Below are 24,018 nucleotides of genomic sequence, written 5' to 3' on the forward strand. Positions count from 1 at the left end.
TTCTCACCAAGCTGCTTGCTTATTTTCCTGTAGCCCATCCCAGCCTTGTGCAGGTCTATTATTTTATCCCTGATGTCCTTACACAGCTCTTTGGTCTTGGCTATTGTGGAGAGTTGGAGTTTGTTTGTTTGAGCATGTGAACAGGTGTCTTTTATACAGGTAACAAGTTAAACAGGTGCAGTTACTTCCGGTAATGAGTGGAGAACAGGAGGGGTTCTTGAAAAAGAACTGAGAGCCAAAATATAGTTGATAATGTATCAAATACTTATTTCATGCAGTTAAATACAAATTTATTATTTAAAAATTATACAATGTGATTTTCTGGATTTTTGTATTAGATTCCATCCCTCACAGTTGAAGAGAACTTATGATACAAATTACAGACCTCTACATGGCTTGCAAGTGGGAAAACCAGCAAAATCGGCAGTGTATCAAATACTTGTTCTCCCCACTGTATATTTGCACAAAGTGCTGGGCAATAATAACTTGGATTGTCAGATTGATTGTTCCATATGTCCACTACAAATATGAACGCCAGCCAGGGGCAAATCTTGAAAAATACTTATTGGGTGGTGGGGGGCACAGGGACTTTTTGAAGGTGGCAAATATTACATGATTGTATAATACATCATCGATTCTTTGGACGATAATATGATATTCTGCAATGATTTGATTCAAGGGCCTTCGATCGATTTTATACAAAATTATGAAAACATTTAACACTATCAGTTCCAATTTACCTAAAGCAATAAAAAATACAAATCAATATTGATGTGCATGACAATTTTGTTGAGGAAACATTTTTTTATAAAAAACATTTTTTTTTACAAAACGGCCTATCATAATTACAGTATAATCATTTTGAACTTTGATCGAACTACATTCAATTTGATATTTGCTCCCCATCGATTGTTACACTCCTAGTGTCACATATGGCACAGGTGTACACGTATTGAATCAGTCTGCTAAAAACATCATATATAGACACTATAAAAAAGGCTCATATAGAGAAACTTAGCTTCATACAATGTTTATTTATACAGTGGTACCTCGACATACGATCGCTTCGACATACGATCTTTTCGACAACCGACGTAATATTTGAGTCACAATTTGTTTCTACATCCGACGACATGCTTGAAATACGACAATTTTTGACTGTGCCGCAGTTTGTTTGTTTGTTTGTTTGTTGCCGGAAGACGGCAACGAGATTTCTCTTGTGAGAGAAATCAACACTGGAGCAAAAAAGGTTAGTGCAGGTGGAGAAAAAAAAAAAAGCTTACCATTGAAATGAAGATGTGAATGATAGCGAAGTATAGGCATGGTGTGTGCATCCATGAACTGAGTCGACAATAGTGAATGTCGATCTCGGGCGGCGGTCCTCCTCCGTTCGCCAGTCTTTATAAGTTAAGGTGACAATTCTTATTGTGGTAACATCGCCAAAGAATTCGCCAGCTTCATCAGGTTTCAAATCATTCATTCTATTAACTCACCCAGTGTCCGCTGCTGTTGACGCCACGATTGAAACAGAAAGTAAAATAGCGCTCTCTTGCTCACCGTCACGTCAGCCCCGCGGTGCGTTCAGGTACAGAAAGAAAAAAGTCTGCCAAATTAGAACCCGATTCGTTACATTATTAGAGGTATTATTATTAGTATTGTTATTATTGCTATTATTATATTATTGTTATTCTGATTTTTATTCATAATTTTTTTGTTTTGCTCCTTGTAATTGCTATTTGCAATAGTAACAGCAGTATTTATTAAGGATTTAGTGTAGGTTTTTGGGCTGTGGAATGAATTAATAGAATTATAATGTATTCTTATGGGAAAATCCTGCTCGACATACAACCATTTCGAGTTACAAACAAGCTCACGAAACGAATTAACTTCGTATGTAGAGGTACCACTGTATTAGTATTGTAAAGATCATCACTGACACCACCACTTAATTGATGGCATTAAATGCCAAATTGACTGGAGCGGTTTTTTTTTTCTTTGGTACTGATTTGGGTGGCAACTAGGTGTCAAATAGAGTTGTCTGACAATAACTTGTGGTCATCTTTCTCTTGACAGGAGCACTGAGCACTTTTTGTAAAACTAAAAACAACAAAACATTGTGTCAGTAGAATGAAATGACGTAAAAAAATAAAGCAAAGTACACACCGCATGTCAATTTTAATAGCAAGTGGTAGTACAGCTGCAAGCAATAAAATAATGTAATCTCATTTTACCACAAATGGAAACAAAACTAAATGTACTTATCTTCGGAAGAACATAACTTACAAGCGATGCTTGCATAAAGCACAAAGAATGTGGTGACATGCCAAGAACTGCTATGGTACATTGGCTGCAGATGTTAGCTTGTCCATCACAATGAGCTTGTTGACATATGATTATGTCAGCATAAAGTGCTGGAAGTTCTTAAAACTATTACATCCAAGTGCCACCTGGTACGTCAAAACACAAGAAACACAGGCAAAAAAATAAGTGGGCATGACAGCACTACCATATGCATATTGGCCTAAAACTGATCATGAAAAACCAATGTGGATATTATCTGATATCATTTTAATATGCTTTTATCGGCCGAAAATATCGTTCAACTTAACTGGCAAGCCTGTCTCTTAGGGGTGGCAAGTAGGAGTGGGAACCTCTTGGTACCTCACGATACGATACGATTTGCGATGCAAAGCTCACGATAACGATGATCTGACGATATGGCGATACAACGATATTCTAGAATGATTTTCTAACCAACAACTAATAAACCGAAAAACAAGCTTCTGCTGTGAATTGGAATGAGTTTATCACTAGTGGACGCCCAATCGATTTAAAATGGGAGGGATGGCAGCGAATGAACGAATCGTACTTTCGCTGCCATCCCTCCCACTTCAAACGGATTGAACGGTTATGGCCGTCAGTGGCAGCCAATGCCAGGCAGTGAGGTAATTTTGGGCCATTTAAGGTCATTTCCCTGTCGATCTTCAGTTACTTCCTGTTGATTTTGGAGTATTTTATGGGTCACTTACTGTTTGAGTTACAGAACAGGAAATGACCTGGGAATCACCCAAATGAATAGGCAGTGACTCAAACTCAACAGGAAATGACCTATAAATGCCCTAAAATGAACCGCAAGTGACCTGTAAATGCCCTGAAAACCCCCAGTCTAAAAGGATTGGGCATTGTGCACCATCAATATATCACCATTTCGATATTTTGTCACACCCCTAGTGGTAAGTGCCACCCCATGCCACCGTTGTGGATCCACCCCTGAGGCCAGCCTCCTACTTCAAATGGATTGGACTATGGCCATCAATGTCAGCCATTGAGTTAACATTAAAATAGCTTTGCGTGATATCCATTATGAAACGCATATTTTTGCTATGCAACTCTTGCACCGGCCTTCATTGGTCATGTTTTTATTGCACGTAAAGATGTGAAGTACGCAGCTATACGGTACTGCGTAGGTGTAAACTGAATTTGGCCAGTGGTATAAAATCTATTCAGTCATCGCTGTATGCTGATTTTATAATGGAGATGGTTGCCAAGCAATTATCAGGCTTCTCTCCTCCCGGGTTGAGCAAAGAGACACAAGGCTCGTGTTTTAGAGAAGCAAAAAGGTATGCCGCCACTATTTTGCCACGTGTCTGAAAAGCCGACTGAACGGGGGTTTATCACATTTCTGCAGAGGCTCGCACATGTGCTTAGACACAACAAATGCACCCAAAGCGAAGTGAAGCGGCTCATATGTATTCACGCACTAATGCTGCCCCGTTAGAGACGAATGACGGGATTGTTTTAAAAGATCCAATTTCTCGGCGCGCGCATTGATCGCAAAAGCAAATTGGGGTTCATCATCTCAAAGTGTGGGCGCGTTGTCGCGATTGTGTCCGTTTGCTGTCTAAAGGGGGATATGAAAGCTCTCTTATTGAGCGGAGGACACGAAGCAAAGATTTGATGAGGATGTCTATTGAATCCCTGAGGATTTTCTTGCAGAAAGTTAAATTGACTACATGAACAAGCGGCACTTCCATAAGGAGCCCATCTTTGATTATTGAAGACAGGCCAACGCTTGCTATTCTGCGAGACGAAAATCCCGAGCGGCCTCCCTGGTGACAGATTTTAAAACACAAATCTCAGATTGTTTTTGATTAGTTTGGCATACGTCTCTTAATCCCACCGACGAATCAAAACGTTTTGGCTCGTGGCTTCCTAGTCCAACGCCTCCCTCGTTGCTACGCTTGCCAAAGATTGGGCGGGCGACCAAGCGGTTGGCTTGCGCGATAACTCATTCACCGGCTTAGACAGTGATACACGTCAAAGGCATAAAACTGAAATGTGTTGCATTGGTCATGTTTCAGTGCCATTGTTAATAACAAACGTCAGTGGCAGTCATTATTTATAAATAACATTAACCCTTTCAGGGACAGTGGTTACTGCAGTGGCCATTTATTTAAATCACAGGTGTCAAACCGGTCCTCAAAGGGCCGCAGTGGGTACTGGATTTCATTCCAACCAAACGAGATGAATACCTTTTCACCAATCTGGTGTTTTACAAGTTTAATCAGTTGATTCCTGTCAGGTGCTGCTTATTTTAGCAGAAACCTCATTGGTTGAACAGTCTATGCTGGATCTGTTGGAACAAAGACCAGGACCCACTGCGGCCCTTTGTGGAATCGGTTTGACACCACTGAAAAATGTTATCATTGTTAAGGTCTGGGCAGGTTTTGTCCCATTTCACATGCCTTTGATGTTGCCTGCAAAGAAAGAATTGTTCACAATGACCTGTTTTGGTCCCTTTTTTCCACAACAAAATAACCTTCATGTGCAAACTGTTGTTTTCTTCAGTCCGATGAATTATATCAACACTTTGGGCCCATAAAGACAAAAAAATCATCGGTAGTCAAAATTTCTTCTTGATGTCCGATTGACAACCAAACATGCTCAACAAACTGTTTTAAAGCTTGATAATATTTAATCAACTTGCGAGGATGAACATTCAACAGGAAAAATGAGACTGAATAGTTTTATATTGGAGAATTCCACAGAAAGAGCATTTATGCTCATAGGCTTTATTGGTCTTTTTACATGCAGTCATGGACAAAATAACTGGCACCCCAGGAATCTTTCCAGAAAATCCAGCATTTTTCACTGAAATTAATGCAATTACAAATGTTTTCAGCATGAATGTGTTTATTTCTTGGATGTACATTGGAAAAAACATGAAAAAGCTGAAAAGACAAGCCAAAATGTATACAATTTTACACAGAATGCAAAAAATGGGCTGGACCAAAATTGTTGGCACCCTCAACTCAGTATTTGGTTGCACATCCTTTGGGCCTGGGTGCCTTGACAGTGTGCAAGGAGTCATGAAATATGGAGACTATCAAAGTATTTTTGGGCTTGTCATGGGTGTTCCAACAGGACATTGACCCAAAACACACCTCAAATAGCACCAAGAAATGGTTGCAGACCTGTGCCCAGTCCCAGAAAAAGCAATGAGGCCTACCAAGAAAAGAACACAGCGCCTATAGTCAAACATGGTGGAGGTCCAACAAAGTTTTTGGGATGTTTTGTTGCCTCTGGCACTGGGTGCCCTGATAGTGTGCAAGGAGTCATAAAATACGGAGACTATCAAAATGTTTTGGGCTGGAATGTAGGGTGTCGTGTCAGAAAACTGGGTCTGCATCAGAGGTCATGGGTGTTCCAACAGGACAATGACCCAAAACATACCTCCAATAGCACCAACAAATGATTGGATACAAAGCGCTGGAGAATTCTGATGTGGCCATCGATGAGTCCGGATCTAAATCATATTGAGAAATCTCAAAATTGCTGTTGCAAGAAGGTACCCTTCAAGTCTGAGAGACCTGTAACAGTTCGCAAAAGATGAGTGGTCCAAAATTCCATCTGTGAGGTGCACGAAACTTGTTCATGGTTATATGAAGTGATTCCTTTCTGTCATTTCTTCTAAAGGATACGCAACCAAATATTGAGTTGAGTGTGCCAACAATTTTGTCCAGCCCATTTTTTGCATTCTGTGTAAAAATGTGTACATTTTGGCTTTTCTCTTCAGCTTTTTTGTGTTTTTCCAATGCACATCCAAGAAATAAAACATTCATACTGAAAACATTTGTCATTGCATTAATTTCTGTGAGAAATGCTGTATTTTCTGAAAAAATTCCAGGGGTGCCAATAATTTCTTCCATGACTGCACTATGGTCAAAACAGGTTATACACAGTAGAGCAATTACTGTATGCAAAATAGTGCAAAACAGTGAACATATAATATAATAAAACAATATAAAATCTAACACAAAAATTGTTTGGAGGTTCTTTTCTATTCAATTCAAAAGTATATACATACAATCAAGCTTCTCGAACACACGCATATTTATATAAACATCAGCACTCTCTGACTCATCCAAAGAAGAAGTTACAATTGAGTCGTCCTTTTCATCAAGTTGTTGAAATAAAGAAAAAATCAGTTTACAGATCATCTCCAAATAAACTCTCCAAAGTTGGTGATTCGCGAGCCTTCTCTTCTTCCTTCTCTCAACACTCGCCCTCTATCTCACGTGTAATAATAGTCATGTTCGGTGTGACGTCAGAATCGAATTATGGAATATGTGGTCCTCTATGGTCCTTTGCGATTGGAAAAAGGACAAGAAATGACAAAATTATGGACATAGACACATGGTCCATGCAGTGTTGTAACCCTTATTTTTGAGGGCAATAAAATAAAGGGCATTATCTCCCGTTTTACTTGCTCTATTGAATTCTAGTAAAACCCAAGTTGAAGTTCCACTAACGCACTTTCGAATGAGGGGTACCGCAAATGCATGAGTGATGTCATCACAAAGTTACAGACATGTAAGATGGCATGCGTAAAGAAAGCGCTGGTGTTTTACACTAGCGGCAATCCATTCATTGTGTATGTGGGAAGGGGCTTCTAGGCAAAAGTTTTGGTGGCCGTTTTGGATGGAGCGGCAAGTCTTGAGTGAATTTTCGCAAAATAGAAATGTGTTCTATTTTTACAGCGTTGCCACGTTGAGGTCAACAATGTATCCAATAGCAGAGTGGCAGGCGTATTAATATCTGTGCTATCTGGCTGTTTTGGCAGACACATCATGAGGAAGCAGAGGAAACTTTGTTAAGGTCCTTTTTTTTTTTAAGTTTAGCTAGCTCTGGGACTCTCAAACCTCTCCTTGCTAAACTAAACGATATCTCGGTGTACATTTGTGTGGACAGTAGTTCACTAATATTAGTAATAATTCACCTTCTCACCAAAACTAGAAGCAGGGATGTCCGATATATATATTTTTTTAGTATTATTTGAACTACTGTACTGTTTACTGTGTACTTCCGGGAGTGTTGCGGAGTATAAAACATTTTTTTTGTATTTAATGAAAACACTTATCCTATTCACCCGATTCCGATCCTCTGAAAAAGGATCGGCCCGATTTCTGATCATGGGATCAGATTGGGGACATCATTAAAGGGAAGTAACAAGAACAGTCACATTTTTTTGTATTTAGCCTTTAACAATTTTCAAAGTATTTAACTTGGTAAATTAGCTTCAACTTAATACCTTAATTCAGTCGTAGTTCATGTAATTCATGTAATATTATTAGTTAGGCTATCTTACTGGGTTCTAGATCACAGGGCTGATTTGTGTACAGAACACTCCACCTCTCCCAATCACTTATCTTCTAGACCTTCCCCCCCTCTCTTTCCCTGGTTAACAGGCCCCACTCATGGTGTCAACCGGAAATACATCTAGCTGACAATAGCACCAACATATTCATAGTTAGTGTAGGCGTTCAATGTATTTCTTGTTGTTGTTTGTGTTTCTTCTGTCTCTCTCTCCCCTTCTTTTCTTCTGTTCCCCCATAACCCCTTCCTGTTCACCTCTTTGAATGACCACAATGGGAGTAGGTCATACTCCAATGTGAAACATTTAAACTGTTCAAACCAACCGGACACTCAGACTTCCACTCTCCGTGTCAAACAGCTGAACAGGACAGGTTTAAAAAAAAAAAAAAAAAAAAAAAACTAATAATAACAATAATAATAATTAGGCTATCTTAAATTCTTCTTAATCTTAATTAAAAAATTACATTTCAGAGTTAAACAGTTAATTCGAAAATCAGATCTGCTTCATCTATCACCATGGCAATTAATGCGTCGATTAACTCATTGGCTGCCATTGACAAAGAATTGACAAAGAATCCTTCCAATACAAATGTATTGGACATCTATTAGTGAGAAACTAATTCAAAATTTGCGAGAGAAGAATGAAAAGAGCAACAATGGATGTCTATCAATAGCTTTTTTGCTGAACCACCACTTGCAAACTATGCTTTTCTTACAGGAAATGCCATCCAGGCGTTCGGTTACGGGCTGGACTACATGGTCGGTAAGAACGGGTCCCTCGCCGACCCGGCCGCCACGCCGAAGACTGGGCTGGATCAGTTGGCGGAATCGACCACCGAGCCTCCCTTTGTGACCATTGTGAAGGTAAAACACTTCTTTCTAAAGCGCCACAAGCATTTAAGCCTCGCATTCATATGCAAGATGTATTGTGCAGAGTTTATCTTGTCACAAACGGGTAAAATAAAGGTTAGTCTGTGTGCGTATCAGTGGGTACATCCCAGTAGTCTTTGCATACATTTGTTGAAATAGGCCTATTACTTGAAGAACCACAAAATCACCCCTCAACTCGGAAAGCATGAAAGGAGGATTTTGCGGCCGTCCAAATTCACATCAAATTCAATCTCTACGCCTCTTAAAGCAATTGGCACATCAGATCCGACGCTTGGTGATAAGACATTTTGGGCAACACCCAAGCTGATGACATTTGTTGAAATTATATATTTCTCCGGCACAGAATGGAACGGTGAAAGAAAATTGAAGGTGGGGGATTTAATCTGGATTAAAGATTCTAAAATACTGGCCCAGGGCCTTTCCCGCTGAATACCGTCTCATCGGAACACCACAGTCAAGTCGACTGGAACTGGGTTCAACGTCTGGTGCGGGAAAAATGCACAAATGTTTGTCTTTTAATAGGACGACGCATCAGTTCCCGTGTTCAAATAAAGTGTGACAGAAATGACAGAAGCGTACTGCCAAAAACTCCTCCTCTGTCTCTCTGGTAGAGGGAAGAAATATTTCACGCTGTGGTTTTGGCTGGGCTGCATTTTTCTCTTTTTTTCCCATCCTTGCAGCCTTCTACGAAAAGACTAATGATGTCTTCTCACCTTTGCAGGAGACCTGCTTACAAATCTTGGCTAAATTTGAGTTCAATAATTCTGCTGCTGATTGTGATGTTAATTCTGATTATGTGTATGCAGTGTTTCGGATCGCAAATTTGCACGCGCAACGAATGTCCATTATTATCATCTATTTTGAGACTTTAGAGTCAAGCGGTATTGTATTCAGCTGCCACTCAGAGAAGGCATTTTAACCTGAGCTATGGTTGTAATGAGGACTAATAAAAATAATGAGCTCCATCGGTGAAAAACGTGTATGGACGGGAAGAATTGGTTTCTCTTTTACATTTGTGTATACATGACAGTATCGATGTGCCGATCCATGGCTGTTGAACAGCAGTGGGGCATTTAATTTATTGTAAAAATGGTAATTAGGAAACAATAAGACATGTGATTACTCAAGCAGGAAGTCTATAATTAGTGAGCGAGCTACAGGGACATTTTGGGCGGCCCCGCGTTCCACACCCGGCAATTAAAACTTGTCAAACTCCAATGACAGATAAATTGGGAGAAGGTTGTTTGACTATTGTTGGCAGAGCTTGGTAATAAACGTCCAAGCTAGCGCGTAACATGGAGGGCATCCTAGGGGACGGATGCGTGCATGCTTGAATGGATACTTACATGACATGCATGGATGCTTGGTCCGTTACAGAGCAAAAGTCTTAGATTTGTTGTTTTCAAAATGCTAATGAACCAATACGGTACATAACAAAACATATCATTACCACAGTCCTGATTTCATAACTAAAATAAAAATGGTATGAAAACCATGTACAGTGGTACCTCGATATAGGATCACATCGACCCTATTGACATCCGGCGTATAAATTGACTCGTCATCAGGGGCGGACTGGGACCAAAAAGCAGCCCTGGACTTTGACTCAGCCCAGCTCACAAGAATCGCTGTACGAAGGGAAACACAGACCCTCTAGGGGGGTCCGGGGGCATGCCCCCCGGGGAGAATTTTCATTCATTCATTCATTTTCCATGCCGCTTTTCCTCACGAGGGTCGCGGAGGTGCTGGAGCCTATCCCAGCTAACTACGGGCAGTAGGCAGGGGACACCCTGAACTGGTTGCCAGCCAATCGCAGGGCACAAGGAGACATACAACCATTCACGCACACACTCATACCTACGGACAATTTAGAGTGTGCAATCAGCCTACCATGCATGTTTTTGGGATGTGGGAGGAAACCGGAGTTCCCGGAGGAAACCCACGTAGGCACGGGGAGAAGCCCGGGATTGAACCCTTGATCTCAGAACTGTGAGGCAGACGTGCTATCCACTCAGCCACCATGCCGCCTGGGAGAATTTGTTTTTCTTAAATTTTATTGTAAAATGCATCAATTTCGTGCACTTAGAGAAAGAGAGAAATGATGCGGCTATGAAGAACTACACATTGCATTATTACACATGTACAATATAGTTTATGATTTTCTTCGCAGTATGTTAGCCATTTTCTATCTGTGCCATCTTTGCGTATGAATACTCTTTGTACAGTCAGGTGTTTTGTCTTCTGAGGGTGGTAAGTAAAAAATATGTCTAGACTGTGACTGTCTGACTTGGGGCGCTCAAAGTACTGCAAGGCTGAACTGGAATTGGATTCATCTTCTGCCCTAGCTCTATGATCAACCTGAATAAACACATTAAAGAATTTATTTTTTAAAACAAATTTTATGTATCCAATTAATTATAATAGCACCTATCCCCACTGTCTATAAAATGACTTCATTGTTCATGCCATAATTAATCTTGCCACACAAATAATAAATGTCAATGAAAATACAATAAACATTTCAAGACAAATGCTTTATATATAACCTTCATAGGAAAGGATTAACCAGAAAATAAAACGATATGTACATGATTAAAAAAAATATATCAATTTAGCTACCTAAACTTTAAAGTAAAACCATTAATTTTATTAATATTTTATATTTCTTCTGAATTAATATTGCTGCTGCGTGTGCATACATTGTTTTACAGCTAAAATATTTTTTTCTTAGGAGAGGGATAGTAGGACTAGCATACTGTAACTTGACATGCTTTTCAAACGGGTACATGGACTAGCTGGCACTAACCCTGTAACTGTCATTTATTTCATTTAAAATGTAGCTACCTGGTGGATAACAATTGCCAGTATACCGAGCAAGTAACCCTCTTCATCACTTACTTGCTCTGCGCTTGTCTGGGGAACTTCCACCAACTTATCATTACCCCCTCCCTCTTCTTTTCTCTCTCCCTGCACCGTCTGCACGTCAGAGCGGCTGCCGCTCCCACTCTCACCGTCGCTGGGGGTTGGGCAGTTGATACCCGACGTGGCCGTTGCAGCCAGACTGCTGCTTGCGAAAATATTTGTCAACTTATGACATTTTAATGCTTCGCTCTCCATTTTCTTTAATTTTTTTCTCCCTAACCTTCTCCACGCCACCCATCTCTTTTCTTTTTTTTCCCCACCACCATCCATAATGTGCATTAACGCTCTTAGTTATTTTGCTTCCACAAGGAACCAATGAAGGCTACTCTGTGCTTTCTTAGTTCTTCTATCAGATTGGCAGTGAACAGCAAGGCGCATTGCTGCTACCTGTCGGATTGGATGCGAACTGTAGCTAATCAGAGGATAGTGGGGATAAAAACAATGATGTATAATGAATGACGGCCGCCGGCCGTCCAGGGTACCGGCCGTTCTGTGATCCTCCAGAAGCCACAGATTACCAGTCCGCCCCTGCTCGTCATTCATCTGGACATACGACGACATTCCCGAAGTATGACGATTTATGACAGCATCGCAATTTCATTGTTTTCCCGTGAGACGTACGCCCGGCGGATTATCTTGTGAGAGAAATCAACATGGGTCCTAAGAAGCTTAGTGCAGGTGGTGAAAAAAGGAAAAAGCTGATGCTTAACATTGAAATTTAGAGGGGAAATAATTGAAAATTATGAGCGTCGTGTCCGTGTGAATGAATTGTCCAGACAACGCAGCTCACTGGTCCCCCCCACCCCCGCCAAACAACAACAGAACATGAAAAGAGAAAGTTAAAACTTTCCACTCTTCCACACCTCTGTCACTTTCGTCAGTCACACGGTGTGTTCAGGAACAGCTTGCAAAACACAACTACCACATTAAAACCAGATGCGTTATATTATTATAATATTATTCCAATTTGTATTAATAACTTATCTGTTTTGCTATGTGCAATTGCTATTAGTAATTGTACCTGCAGTATTTATTAAGGATTTAGCGTAGGTTTTTGGGCTGTGGAATGAATTAATCAAATTATAATGTATTCTTATGGGAAAATCCAGCTCGACATAAGACCAATTTGACTTGCAAACCTGGTCCTGGAAGGAATTAAATCCGTACCAGCGTATAGTCATTGATTAGGGCCTGGCGATTTTAGGATCGCAAACATTTTTAGATTAATTGAGTACATGCATGTGCAGATGCAAACTGACAAGTTCGACAGATTTTGAGAAGTCCTTCAAAAAGATTAATATTGATCATTTTCAGGTGATTTATTTCACTCCAGGTGAGATAACTGTAAAGCTGCGTGCTGACCGGATGTATTCTTTCCTTGTTGCATGATGGATTCCCATTCAAAGTCAATGTAATTGCACGTTGCAGTCCGAAACACAGTCAAGCAATAGGCGACAGGCGCCATTTCGACCAGATGGGCCGCGCCCCGCAGTGTCACACGGTCCAGTTTTGCACCGCATATTTCAATGACAATGAGGAAGTAGCCAATCAAATGCGCTTTCTCTTTCACGTGTCTTCAGTTGCAAGAGCCGGCCCGGAAAATTCCTCAACATCCAAAGTATTAGGAGATCAAAGTCGCCATACTACAAGAATGAAATTATACATTTTATAATTAAAGGATTAAAATTATAATGTTATGAGGTTAAAGTCGTTTTCTTGCTCATTTTAACGTTACGTGAACAAGAAGTTGTTTTGTTCCATGGTCTGACACTTTTACCAACATAAGGTTTTCATCAACGCAAATCTGCTTTTGCCGTAATATTAGGAGACTGAAATATTATTATAAGAAAAAAGTAGGCAAATTATTAGATTGTCGTTATATTACGAGAAGTAAGTCGTTTTGTTGCTGATTTTAACTTGACATGAACAAGAAGTTGTTTGGTGTAACAGGCTGAAACTCAAACCAACGCAAGGTTTTTATTAACACAAAAGTGATTTTGGCGTAATATTAGGAGATATAAGTAATATTAAGAGAAAAAGTAGTAAACTCTGTGATTAAAGTCATTATTTCACTTACGTTGACGGTACATGAACCAAGAGTTGTTCAGGGTACGGGGACTTCCAACTTTTGGTGACGTAAAGGTCGATGTGAACACAAAACAGCATTTGGCAACGGAGATAGGGCGAGTTATGCAATGTCACACGACAAACGCATCTGGTCTGAACGCTGTGTACTTAAAACTAAACACGCAAAGAAAATTAGTCATTGTGGACTAAAATAAAAAATGCATTCTATTTTTTGCTGAATGCTAATAAGCAAAGGCGATTGTATAAAAACTACAAGTTAAAAACAAACAAAATAAAAACAAACTAAAAAAAAGGGAGAACATTCGAAAATGGACAATATGGAGGAAAAAAATTGTGTTCCTTTCGGTCTGGCCAGATTGCCTAGCTCCTAACTAAATTGCACATATTGTGCACGAAAATACCTTTAATTGTTTTTGTATTTGCTAGCCTAATGATAATATACAATGGACGTTGCACTGTATAAAAACAACAACTTTAAAACCAAAGATGAAAATAAATCATGAAAAAAATCGAGGGAAAAAAAGGAAAACTACACATATTGTACACTAAAATGCACAATACATTTCATTTTTTGCAAATACGCCATCTTAATGGTAATGTATTATGGCCATTATATAAAAACTACCAATTAAACAACAATATAAAAATAATTTTAGGGACCTTTCACACTAGCACTGTTTGATCTGTCTTTTTTTTTGGGGGGGGGGGGCAGATCACACTAAGACAGGGGTGTCCAAACTTTTTGCAAAGGGGGCCAGATTTGGTGTGGTAAACATGTGGGGGGCCGACCTTAGCTGACATCCTTTATGTTGAACAATATATTTAAGCAAATTTTAGCAGCCATTATGTGTGTCACATTTGCTTTATTATTTTTTTTTTAATTAATAATTTCAACAATCTCGCAACTAGCCTTTGTGGCTAAACCTTCGACACTCGGGCTCTTAGGAAACACTGCTGCTGTAACATTAAACTAGCTTCAAGTTGCTTCAATTTCTCGCTATGTATCTTCCCTGTAATCTTGTCGTACATGTGTCTTGTTTGGTAAAATCGCCATATATTGAACTCTTTAAAAACAGCGACTGTCTCTTTGCAAATGAGGCAGACACAGTTGTTGCGTATTTTAGTGAAGAAATAGTCCATTTCCACCTATCCTTGAAGCGTCGGCCGTCAAGGTCAACTTTCTTTTCTTTTGTTTATTGTCTCCATTTTAGAAAATTGGTAGTAAAAGGTCACACGGGGTAATGTTGCTTAGAGTAATGTTGCTTTTTAGTGGGTAAATGAGGAGCAGCATTTAGTGTGTAAGCTACCTCATATGCTGGTAGCAGTACTGCTGACCAATTTATTAAGTCTGTGTGCGGGCCAGACTTTATTGATTTTATGACAGAGGCTGAGGTCCGGATGAAATTTGACCACGGGCCGCATTTGGCCCCCGGGCTGGATTTTGGACATGTCTGCACTAAGATAAACATAAAAAGAAAATTGCATATACTGTAATTGTCCACTAAAAAATACAAAATGCAATGCATATTTTTTTGCACGCACGCTATCGTAAGGCCATTGTATGAACACTATCAGATGAGGGTAAAAAAAAAAAACATTTAAATGGTTTTTTTTTTGTTTGTTTTTAAATGTGAAAAGATTTGAAATCCACTTACTAGATTAATAAATGTTTTGTTTTGTTTTTTTTAATTGTGAAAAGATTTGAAATCCACTTACTAGATTAATAAATGTTTTGTTTTTTAAGTGGCCCGGTCACCCATAATTGCTTTTAGGACTTTTTAGAAAAAAAAGAAAGAAAAAAAAAAGACATAGGCCTACATGAGTGCATTAAGTGTAATTGTTCATATTGATATGCTCAACCAATGTTAACAGAAAAACAGATTTCTTTTATTTATGTAGTTGAGAGTCTATTTCACTTAAGGGAAAAAAAAAAAAAAAACAATACGAGCACTTCTGGAAGCAATCTGCCCCATCCCCCCCCAAAAAAACAACAACAAATATGTAGCACATGTAATTTTCTCCTCAAAATAAAGCACTCTTTTTATTTAAGTGGCATTTGACGAATGAAAAGCAATTTGGAAGATCTGAATCATTGTGTTGGTCTCATTTTTGTGGCTTAGATAACTTATCATTTTGACATATTAAAACAATGCCTGAGCCGAGTCAAAACTTAAGTCACTGTCGGACCAGGTAAATGTAGTCTTCACAGAATATGTGTTGTGGTAGTTAGTAAAAATTCATATCAAGTATAATCATTTACGGTGACAGACATCCAGACCATTTTGACTGGAAATCTATTGCCATTAATGGTACCAATGAGTCATTATTTAACTATTTAAATTTTCACAATGCTTTGTTATTGTCAAATATCGGTCTCAGTTACAGGTATTAAGTCGAGCAAACTGTCTTATTTGACAAATTTAAAAAGGAAAAAAATAGACAAACCACCACCGGTAGCTTAATACTTGCACAGCACTGCATGAGCCAAAGGATAGCTACGGGTATAAATCAATACATGAATGATTGTGCGCGTGCAGTCACGGCTGGAAGAATTGACTGACGAATGGATTGATGCACGTTTAAATGCATTGTGTGTACATATGGAGAGAATTGATAACCGATGATGCAAGGTGCGGTCGACTACACAAAGCGTGTGTGACTAAGCCCACTCAGGTCAGTCATACAGAGTCCTTACAGCTCATTTAGATGCGTAATTATTCCACACGTCACTTCCACTTCTGACTGTGTGCTTTATCCCGGGCTCAGTGAGTAAACGTGTGGGCGGAAAAACTCGGTCCTGTGAGCTTTGCAACTCTCAGGGGTAGACGTTATAAGCAATCATGTGTTTTATGCCCTCTCATCACGCGTTTTTATGAGAAAAGGAAATCATGAACTACCAGCAAAATTATGGTTTTGTTTGATTTAATTTGTTCTTTAATATTAAAAAAAAAATGGAATGGCTCCATTTCAGTCCTGACGCTCGGTCATCCAGCGCCTGGCATCCCGGGCGTCCTCCCACTTGTTCTGTTCGGTCGTCCACCGCCTGGCATCCTGAACATTCTCCTGGTCATCGCAGTTGGTCGTTTGTCGCCTGGCGTCCCGTACATCCTCCCGGACGTTCATTCGGTCCCCTTCCGCCATGCGGCCCGGCCCGGCCATTCGTTCCATTGAATCGGGTTGCGGGTCTTACCAAATGCGCTACTGCCCTCCATTTGCCAGTTGTATTGCTTTAAAATGGATTTTCAGCATTGTGCTTTGGAGCGAAGTTGCATCAGAACCTAGGGATGTCTCTTGCGAAAAAAAAACGTAAAAGGCGTATAAATACTTTTTTGGGACACTGAAACAATTAAAAATAGAACGTATTTATAAGTTTTTGGGAGCAAATGAGTTAAGACTGATTTATGCTTCTGCGGTGATGGTGGACCTACACCTTTACCGCAGACCCGATTACGACCCTACATGCTTGACGTGCACTTCCAAAAAATCCTGAATGTGCGTAACGGGAACATCAAAGGGCTGTGATTGGTCCGCTCAGAACATTTCTGGTTCAGGACAACAACACCGCCGTTTTCAAACATTTGCAAACGTTTTCTGTTTCGCTTACGCTTCAGAATTGGTATTAACAACATTTGTTTGTTCAATATTGATTAGCTGCAGCTGCAAATACACACGTTTCATCTTAGTTGCCATTGCTGTCAATGACCGGTGGCAAACTAAAGGAATTCAACAAGAGTCCCCCAAAATCATACAAAGAGCCACACCCCTCTTGTGGCATGGCGGTGAATTAAAGAGCAACGCGTTCCTTTGACGCAGAACTTTGAATGCTCCATGATGGAGTAGGGTCGGGTCTACGCCGTAGCTTCTCCGTATCGCAGCGCCTTTGTTGTGACGTCACACGCCGAACGTTAAATTTCAGGTTTTTAGCGTGTCCGGTCTGCACGGTCTGCCCAGACCATTACGTAACCTATCATTTGGACTGTCAGATTGATGATCCTGGCGCAACTGAGGCGTTCAGCAGATGTGATTGCTATGTGAACCTGGCGAGCTGACGCCGGATCTGGCGCACAGTCACCTGCTATTGGGTTTGGACAGTCAGATTGATGATCCCCACCGCATCTGGTGCACTGAGGCGTTCAGCGGGCATGATTCCTATGCAGATCTGGCAAGCTGACGCCGGATCTGGTGCACAGTCACATGCTATTGGGGACTCTGTGGGTGTTGGGTTGAAAATATTGCACTTTTTGGCCCTCATTCCAAAAGGTATTTGACGCAAAATAACTTTCTCCAGCTGGAGGCTTGCTTTGAAAAAGTGTCTTAATAATTTATCTGTGTCTCCATTTTTTATATCACAAAACCTTGACATTTGAACAAGGTTGTGGAGACTTTTTATTTGCTACTTTAATCCACAATGCTCAATTGAATTTTAATTATCATGAACAGACACTATGCAAGTTCGAGCTGCTAAGTCACAGGTTGGCAACTCACCACAAAACTTACAAACACTCACTTCAGATCATGTGTGGCCCACAAAGGTAAATCATGTACATTGACTTCATGTTTCATGCTAAAACAGTATTTACATTTAAATAAAATGTCTGTAGTTCTCGATGAAGGTGTTTGCTTTTTTTTTTTCTTTTTTTTTTTAAGGGACTATATATGCTGTTTTTTTCTCTCTTTTGGATTTAATGATATACAGTATATTACTACGGAAGTGTATTACTGCCACCAAAAAAAATTGTTCACTATCACATTTTTACAGTACCTGATAGTTATGACATTTTTACTTGATAAATAATATTATGTATCATGATTTTATTTATTTTTATTGGTATTTGTTTCATTTTCTTTTAAAGATAAAACTATACAATGGTACCTCGACAGTCGATCCTTTCGACATTCGACGTAAAACGTGACCCGTCATTTGTTTCGATATATGAAGACATGCTCGAAATACGACGATTTATGACAGCGTCACAACGGACGGACACACGTTGGATTTTCTTGAGAAATCAACATAGGTCAAAAGAAGGTCAGTGCAAGTGGTGAAAAGGAAAAAGGGTGACACTCACCATTGAAATTTAGAAGAAAATGACGGAAAAATATGAGCATGGTGTGCGTGTGAGTGAACTGGCTCGACAATACGGCTCACTGGTCCGTTCACCCGGCCCCCCGCCTTACCTACCTACACTATAAAAACAACCTATACAATTTACCTAATAAAATTGAGGTAACAATTTACATTCAGTTTGATTGTGTAAAGTTTAGCCAATTTTACTGAGTAAACATTAACTAAATGTGTCAACAATAATATACTCAAATAATTTGGGCAAGGTTTGCCTAACCTTTTGAAACAGATTATATCACTTAATACCTATTAAAATTGAGTAGTAGTGTATTTGTATTGTATATTTTACTAAATGCTCTTTAATAAATATTAATTTAAATATCAACTTAATTGTTGCTATTGTAAATATGTTTTTTTACCTTTAAGCCCTTGCACACAAAAGAGAAACATTTGATTGTCAACTGTTTTTATTGACAAATTGCTCATTAAGTATGACATTTAACAAATTGTTTGCCCAGTATAAATTGCATGCACTTTTCCCTCATAGTATGAATCCAAATACAGTATTAACACGAGGGCATCAGTCCAAAATAAGTAATATGCAAACAGCATGAGTTTAAGAACAGTTTTAACTGACCAGTGAACAACATAAATACATCAATCATCTTTCAGTTTGAGATACAAATAAGACAAAAATGCTGTAACATGGATGTTTGAACCCCACAGGAGTGTTATGTTGTAACATGTTAAACTACAGTGCAAAATAATTTCATGAAATTAGTGTGCAAATGTAAGAAATAAATGTAAATGAAATACATTATTAGCAGAAAAGACTCCCTACAGCAGGGGTCACCAATTCGTTCTTGAGGGCACCTATGGTAAATGGTGTTATACTTGTATAGCGCTTTTCCACCTATCAAGGTGCTCAAAGCGCTTTATACTACATTAGCATCTACCCACTGGTGACGCAGCACCAGGAGCAATGTGGGGTTCAGTATCTTGCTCAAGGATACTTAGGCAAGTTCATCAGGGCAGAGAATCGAACCCACAACCTCTGGGTTGGGGGGACAACTACTCTACCACTGAGCCACGCCATCCCCCATGCTGTCCAGTCAGTTTTCCATCTCTCACTTCTCCAACACAACTGAATCAAATCATCAGGATCATTTTCAGGCTATAGGATAACTTGGTGATGAGTTGATTCTTATTACATATTGACTAATCTCAATAAGTTGTGGTGGTCCCTGGTGGTTGCCGCCATTACTGGGTGTTTACACACCTCAGGAGCAGCCCAACGTCAGTCAATATAAACAGTAACGGCAGCCGTTAGCTGCTGCGGGCAGCCCACCTCAGCAATGGCAGACGGGGTACTTCCAGTCGTTTTGCTCAAATTAGTCAATAAATATCTATTTAAAGGCTCCTCCCATCGTTCTCCTTTCCATGACATGCAACGCATTCAATCAAACTGTTGTGCATCATGTATATGTGCCCCACAGAACACCGTTGGGCTAGGGGATGTGGCAGTCAATTATTCTATAAATGTTCCTATAAATGAATGGCTCCACAAATCTTGCCTTCTACAAAACTCAACTAAAACTGTTTGTATGGTGTTCACAAAGAAACCTTTGGACATCAAATGTTCAGATGTATTTTTGGGAGGACAGGAACTACAAATTGTCTCTGAATTCAAGTATCTGTGGAGTGACACTTGATTACACACTGTATTTTAAAAGCCATATTAAAATAATATGTAATACAGTGATAATCAACCTGAACAATTTTAAACAAATACTATCTTTCATAACACTTGGGGCTTCTAGAATGTTTCTATCACACATTAAATATTGCATAAATGCTGGCAAATGGACAGCATGGTGGTCGAGTGGTTAGCACATCCGCCTCACAGTTCTGAGATCAAGGGTTCAATCCCGGGCTCTGGCCTACCTGTGTGGAGTTTGCATGTTCTCCCCTTGCCTGTGTGGGTTTTCTCCGGGTACTCTGGTTTACTTCCACATCCCAAAAACATGCATTGTAGGCTGATTGAACACTCTAAATTGTCCATAGGTGTGAGTGTGTGCATGATTGATTGTTCGTCTCCTTGTACCCTGTGATTGGCTGGCAACCGATTCAGGGTGTACCCTGCCTACTGCCCATAGTTAGCTGGGAGAGGCGCCAGTGAGGATGAGCGGCTTGGAAAATGAATGAATGAAGGAATGAATGTTGGCAACTAGCAGGTGTCAATACATGCAGTAACATAGAATCACTCTATTTAAAAAAAAAAAAAAATGTTTAAAGGTCTTTGCTAACAAAAAACAATGTCATTCCATGTTTGTAACATTTTAAAAATGTACTACTTATTGAGCCTTGAGAATTAAAAACAAATATATATATATATTAACATGGCTTTTCTAATGTACAAGGTATTACATGGACTCACCCCACCTCCCATGTCAGACTTTAAAAAGAAAAGAAAAAAAAAAAAACAGACCAGGAAGAGGGGACTGTGAGGACCCACTCAGAAAAGTACTGCACGCCGTAACTGAAAAGTTAATTTAAAAAAATGAGGTTAATTGTTCAAATTAAGCCACATTATTACCGGCAACTCATTGTTGTTAGCTAGCTTTCAGGAATGACTGTCGAAAGCCAGGAGTAAAATGTAAAAACTTTTACTATAGGGGCTTCTTAATTTGACACACCGCATACCAGGCTTGTTAATAATTTCGCATTGTCAATTTTAAAAGAAACACTAAGTTCAAACACAGCTGCTACTCTATGATGCCATCCAAGTTGGAGTGTCCACCAAATGAAACGGTACTCCTTTCAGTTTCAAAGAAGGTGTTGGTGCATGCGCATCCTTGAGCACTCACACCTAATGTTTTTGGGTAGATATTATCTTGTTTGTTCCAGTTGATTTTTTTACTGATCAAAATTAAGTAAAGAGAGAAAATTGTAACCAATTTAATACAGTTCACTTGCTCACATAAATGCCTTTAGTATAATTTATACAATTTATATGAATAATAATTACTACCCACAAAAGTTGTTTTTTAAAGTGATCAACTGTCTCCTCCCTCAGACCTCTGTTTGCCAGCAAGTTAAGGTGACAATAAAAACGCTATTGTTATTTATTTTTTCGTAATTTATTTTTTCTACATGTTTCTTATTGAATGCATTTGTTAAATGAAAACAGAACACGGCTCACAGTATCCGCATGCACCTGCCGTCTCGTCCCACCTCTGTTCGCCACTCTCTATAAGTTAAGGTGACAATGAAAACGCTTTTCAAAATTTAAATTTATTATCTTATCATTATTCCGATTTGTATTTATAATTCATTTGTGTTGCTAGGTGTAATTGCTATTCAGAATTGTACCTACATTATTCATGAAAAATTTAGCATAGGTTTTTGGGCTGTGGAACGAATTAATCGAATTATAATGTTTTTTTATTGGAAAATCCCACTCGACATATAACCATTTCGACTTACAAGCCAAGTCCTAGAACGCATTAAACTTGTATGTAGAGGTACCACTGTATTGCCTAAAGCTGACCCCCACCCCCCCACCCCCACCCCAAAAAGTCCGGTATCTCGTTTTTACATGATCCTATCATGTATTGTATAAAGTACTATTATAATGTATCATGATACTTCTACATGGTGTAAAAGCGTCATGATACATGATAGTACTATCATAATTTTATATGATACTATAATGTACCATGATACTTTTGCATGATTCATAAGCATCATGGTACATCATAGAAGTAAAATGTAAAAATGAGATACTGGTCTTTTTTGGGGTGTCAGCAATATGCTTCTGTAATATGGTTTTATTTTTTTTTTAAAATGAAACAAATAATTTTTAAGTAAATAATTGAAAACTAAATACAAATTTAAATAAAATAATTTAGCATTTTTTAATTAAAAGAAAAAAATAATGGGGGGGGGAATTTTTGTTCATAATTAAAACATATTTTTTAAAAGAAAAATAAAAGAATACATTCATTCATTTTCCATGCCGCTTTTTCCTATTTGGTCAAAAAATGTGACAATTTTTTCGGTTAGCAATGTCACTATTAAACGATTGACTATCAAAATAGCCAATTCATCACGGCAGCTGTAATTGTCAGACGGAAAACCAAAACTAGGATGTGGCCCGTGACAGACTTGCTCGAAATAAATAGTATCACAATTCCAATGTCGTGATTAATTCCGAAAAAGCGCCATCGTCTATCTGTGTAGTGACCTGCTGAAAAACAAGGAGGACGCGCCTTTGTCATCAATTTATTTCCTGGCCAAAGTTGGCGAGCTTTGCCCATGCTCACGTTGGTGCGGTAGCTTGAGTAAACAAGTGCGCGTTTGGACATTGTCGGCTCCGTCACGGTGTCTAAATGCGTGGGTGTGTTTGTGCCTCCTCAAAGGCCTCGGTGTATGTGTGGCTATTGGCTGCCGCCGCAGATCTGGACTCATGTCAACAGGCTGCTGCCACACATCGCTGCCCCTGCTAATTAATTGGCTTTTAGTTGCAGATGTGTCTGGTGCATTGTCAAAGCTACCAATGGCTGTTTTTTTCTCCACACGCTCTTCATTTTTTGGCAGTCTTTAGTGTACCATTTATTTTTGGGTGGCAGGCTGTCGGTCCTTTCTCGAAAAACATTTTTTTTTCCATCACCTGCAATGATAATTCACTACAATTTTTCCATTATTTATATTTTCCTCATACTTCATTCAATGAGAGATGAATTGCTAGGAGATAACCTTTTTTCCACTCTACATTTGGGAAAATGGCATGAAGTGCAATTTCTGCAAAGGTTACATTGAAGGAGATGAGTCGAGAGGACGGTGGAGTAGAAAATGTTTCTGTACGGCAGCGCCACACTGAAAATGATGCCTCCTGCAAATTGAGCGTGACTGTTTTAACTTGGAGGCAAACTGTTACGCTTTTGTACTAAGAGGAGGGAAGAAAATTGAAAAAGTTCTCCAAATGCCAACAATTGTTCAGGATTCTAAAAGGAAAAAAAACACATAAGGCCATTGTGGTGTACTGTGTAGCAGTAACTGCAATTCTAGAAGCTACACATTTGAGCTCATTGGCCGCAATTGACAGTGATAAACCAACCAGGGTTGCTTAATAATGAGCCGTTTTTTTAATCAACAACCTTCCTACTGTTCTAACGGCTTAAAGTGTGTATGACAGGATAAAAAAAAGTCTTAAATAGCATTATTATGTGAATTAGAATCATATTTTGAAACGATTCCACATATACAACAATTTGGCAAAGAGCATATGACGAGAAATTAGTCTTTTAATTTGCCGTTTAGCCACGCCTACCATTATAGGGCTCTCGTGTCCCTAACAGGAGGATGACGTCGGCAGGGTCACGGTTTCATCTGAT

At 39.2% G+C, this 24,018-nt stretch overlaps 1 protein-coding gene across 1 annotated transcript in view; it reads left to right on the forward strand.

Annotated features, from left to right (window-relative positions):
- LOC130913080 (GDNF family receptor alpha-2-like) overlaps positions 1-24,018 on the forward strand; it is a 180,389-nt gene that overhangs the window by 149,067 nt on the left and 7,304 nt on the right. The window contains exon 7 of the mRNA XM_057831387.1: positions 8,375-8,520. Within this exon, the coding sequence (XP_057687370.1) occupies positions 8,375-8,520 (146 nt within the window). The remainder of the gene's footprint in view (positions 1-8,374; positions 8,521-24,018) is intronic.

The sequence above is a fragment of the Corythoichthys intestinalis genome, chromosome 3 (genome assembly GCF_030265065.1).
Source record: "Corythoichthys intestinalis isolate RoL2023-P3 chromosome 3, ASM3026506v1, whole genome shotgun sequence".
Taxonomy (NCBI): Eukaryota; Metazoa; Chordata; class Actinopteri; order Syngnathiformes; family Syngnathidae; genus Corythoichthys; species Corythoichthys intestinalis.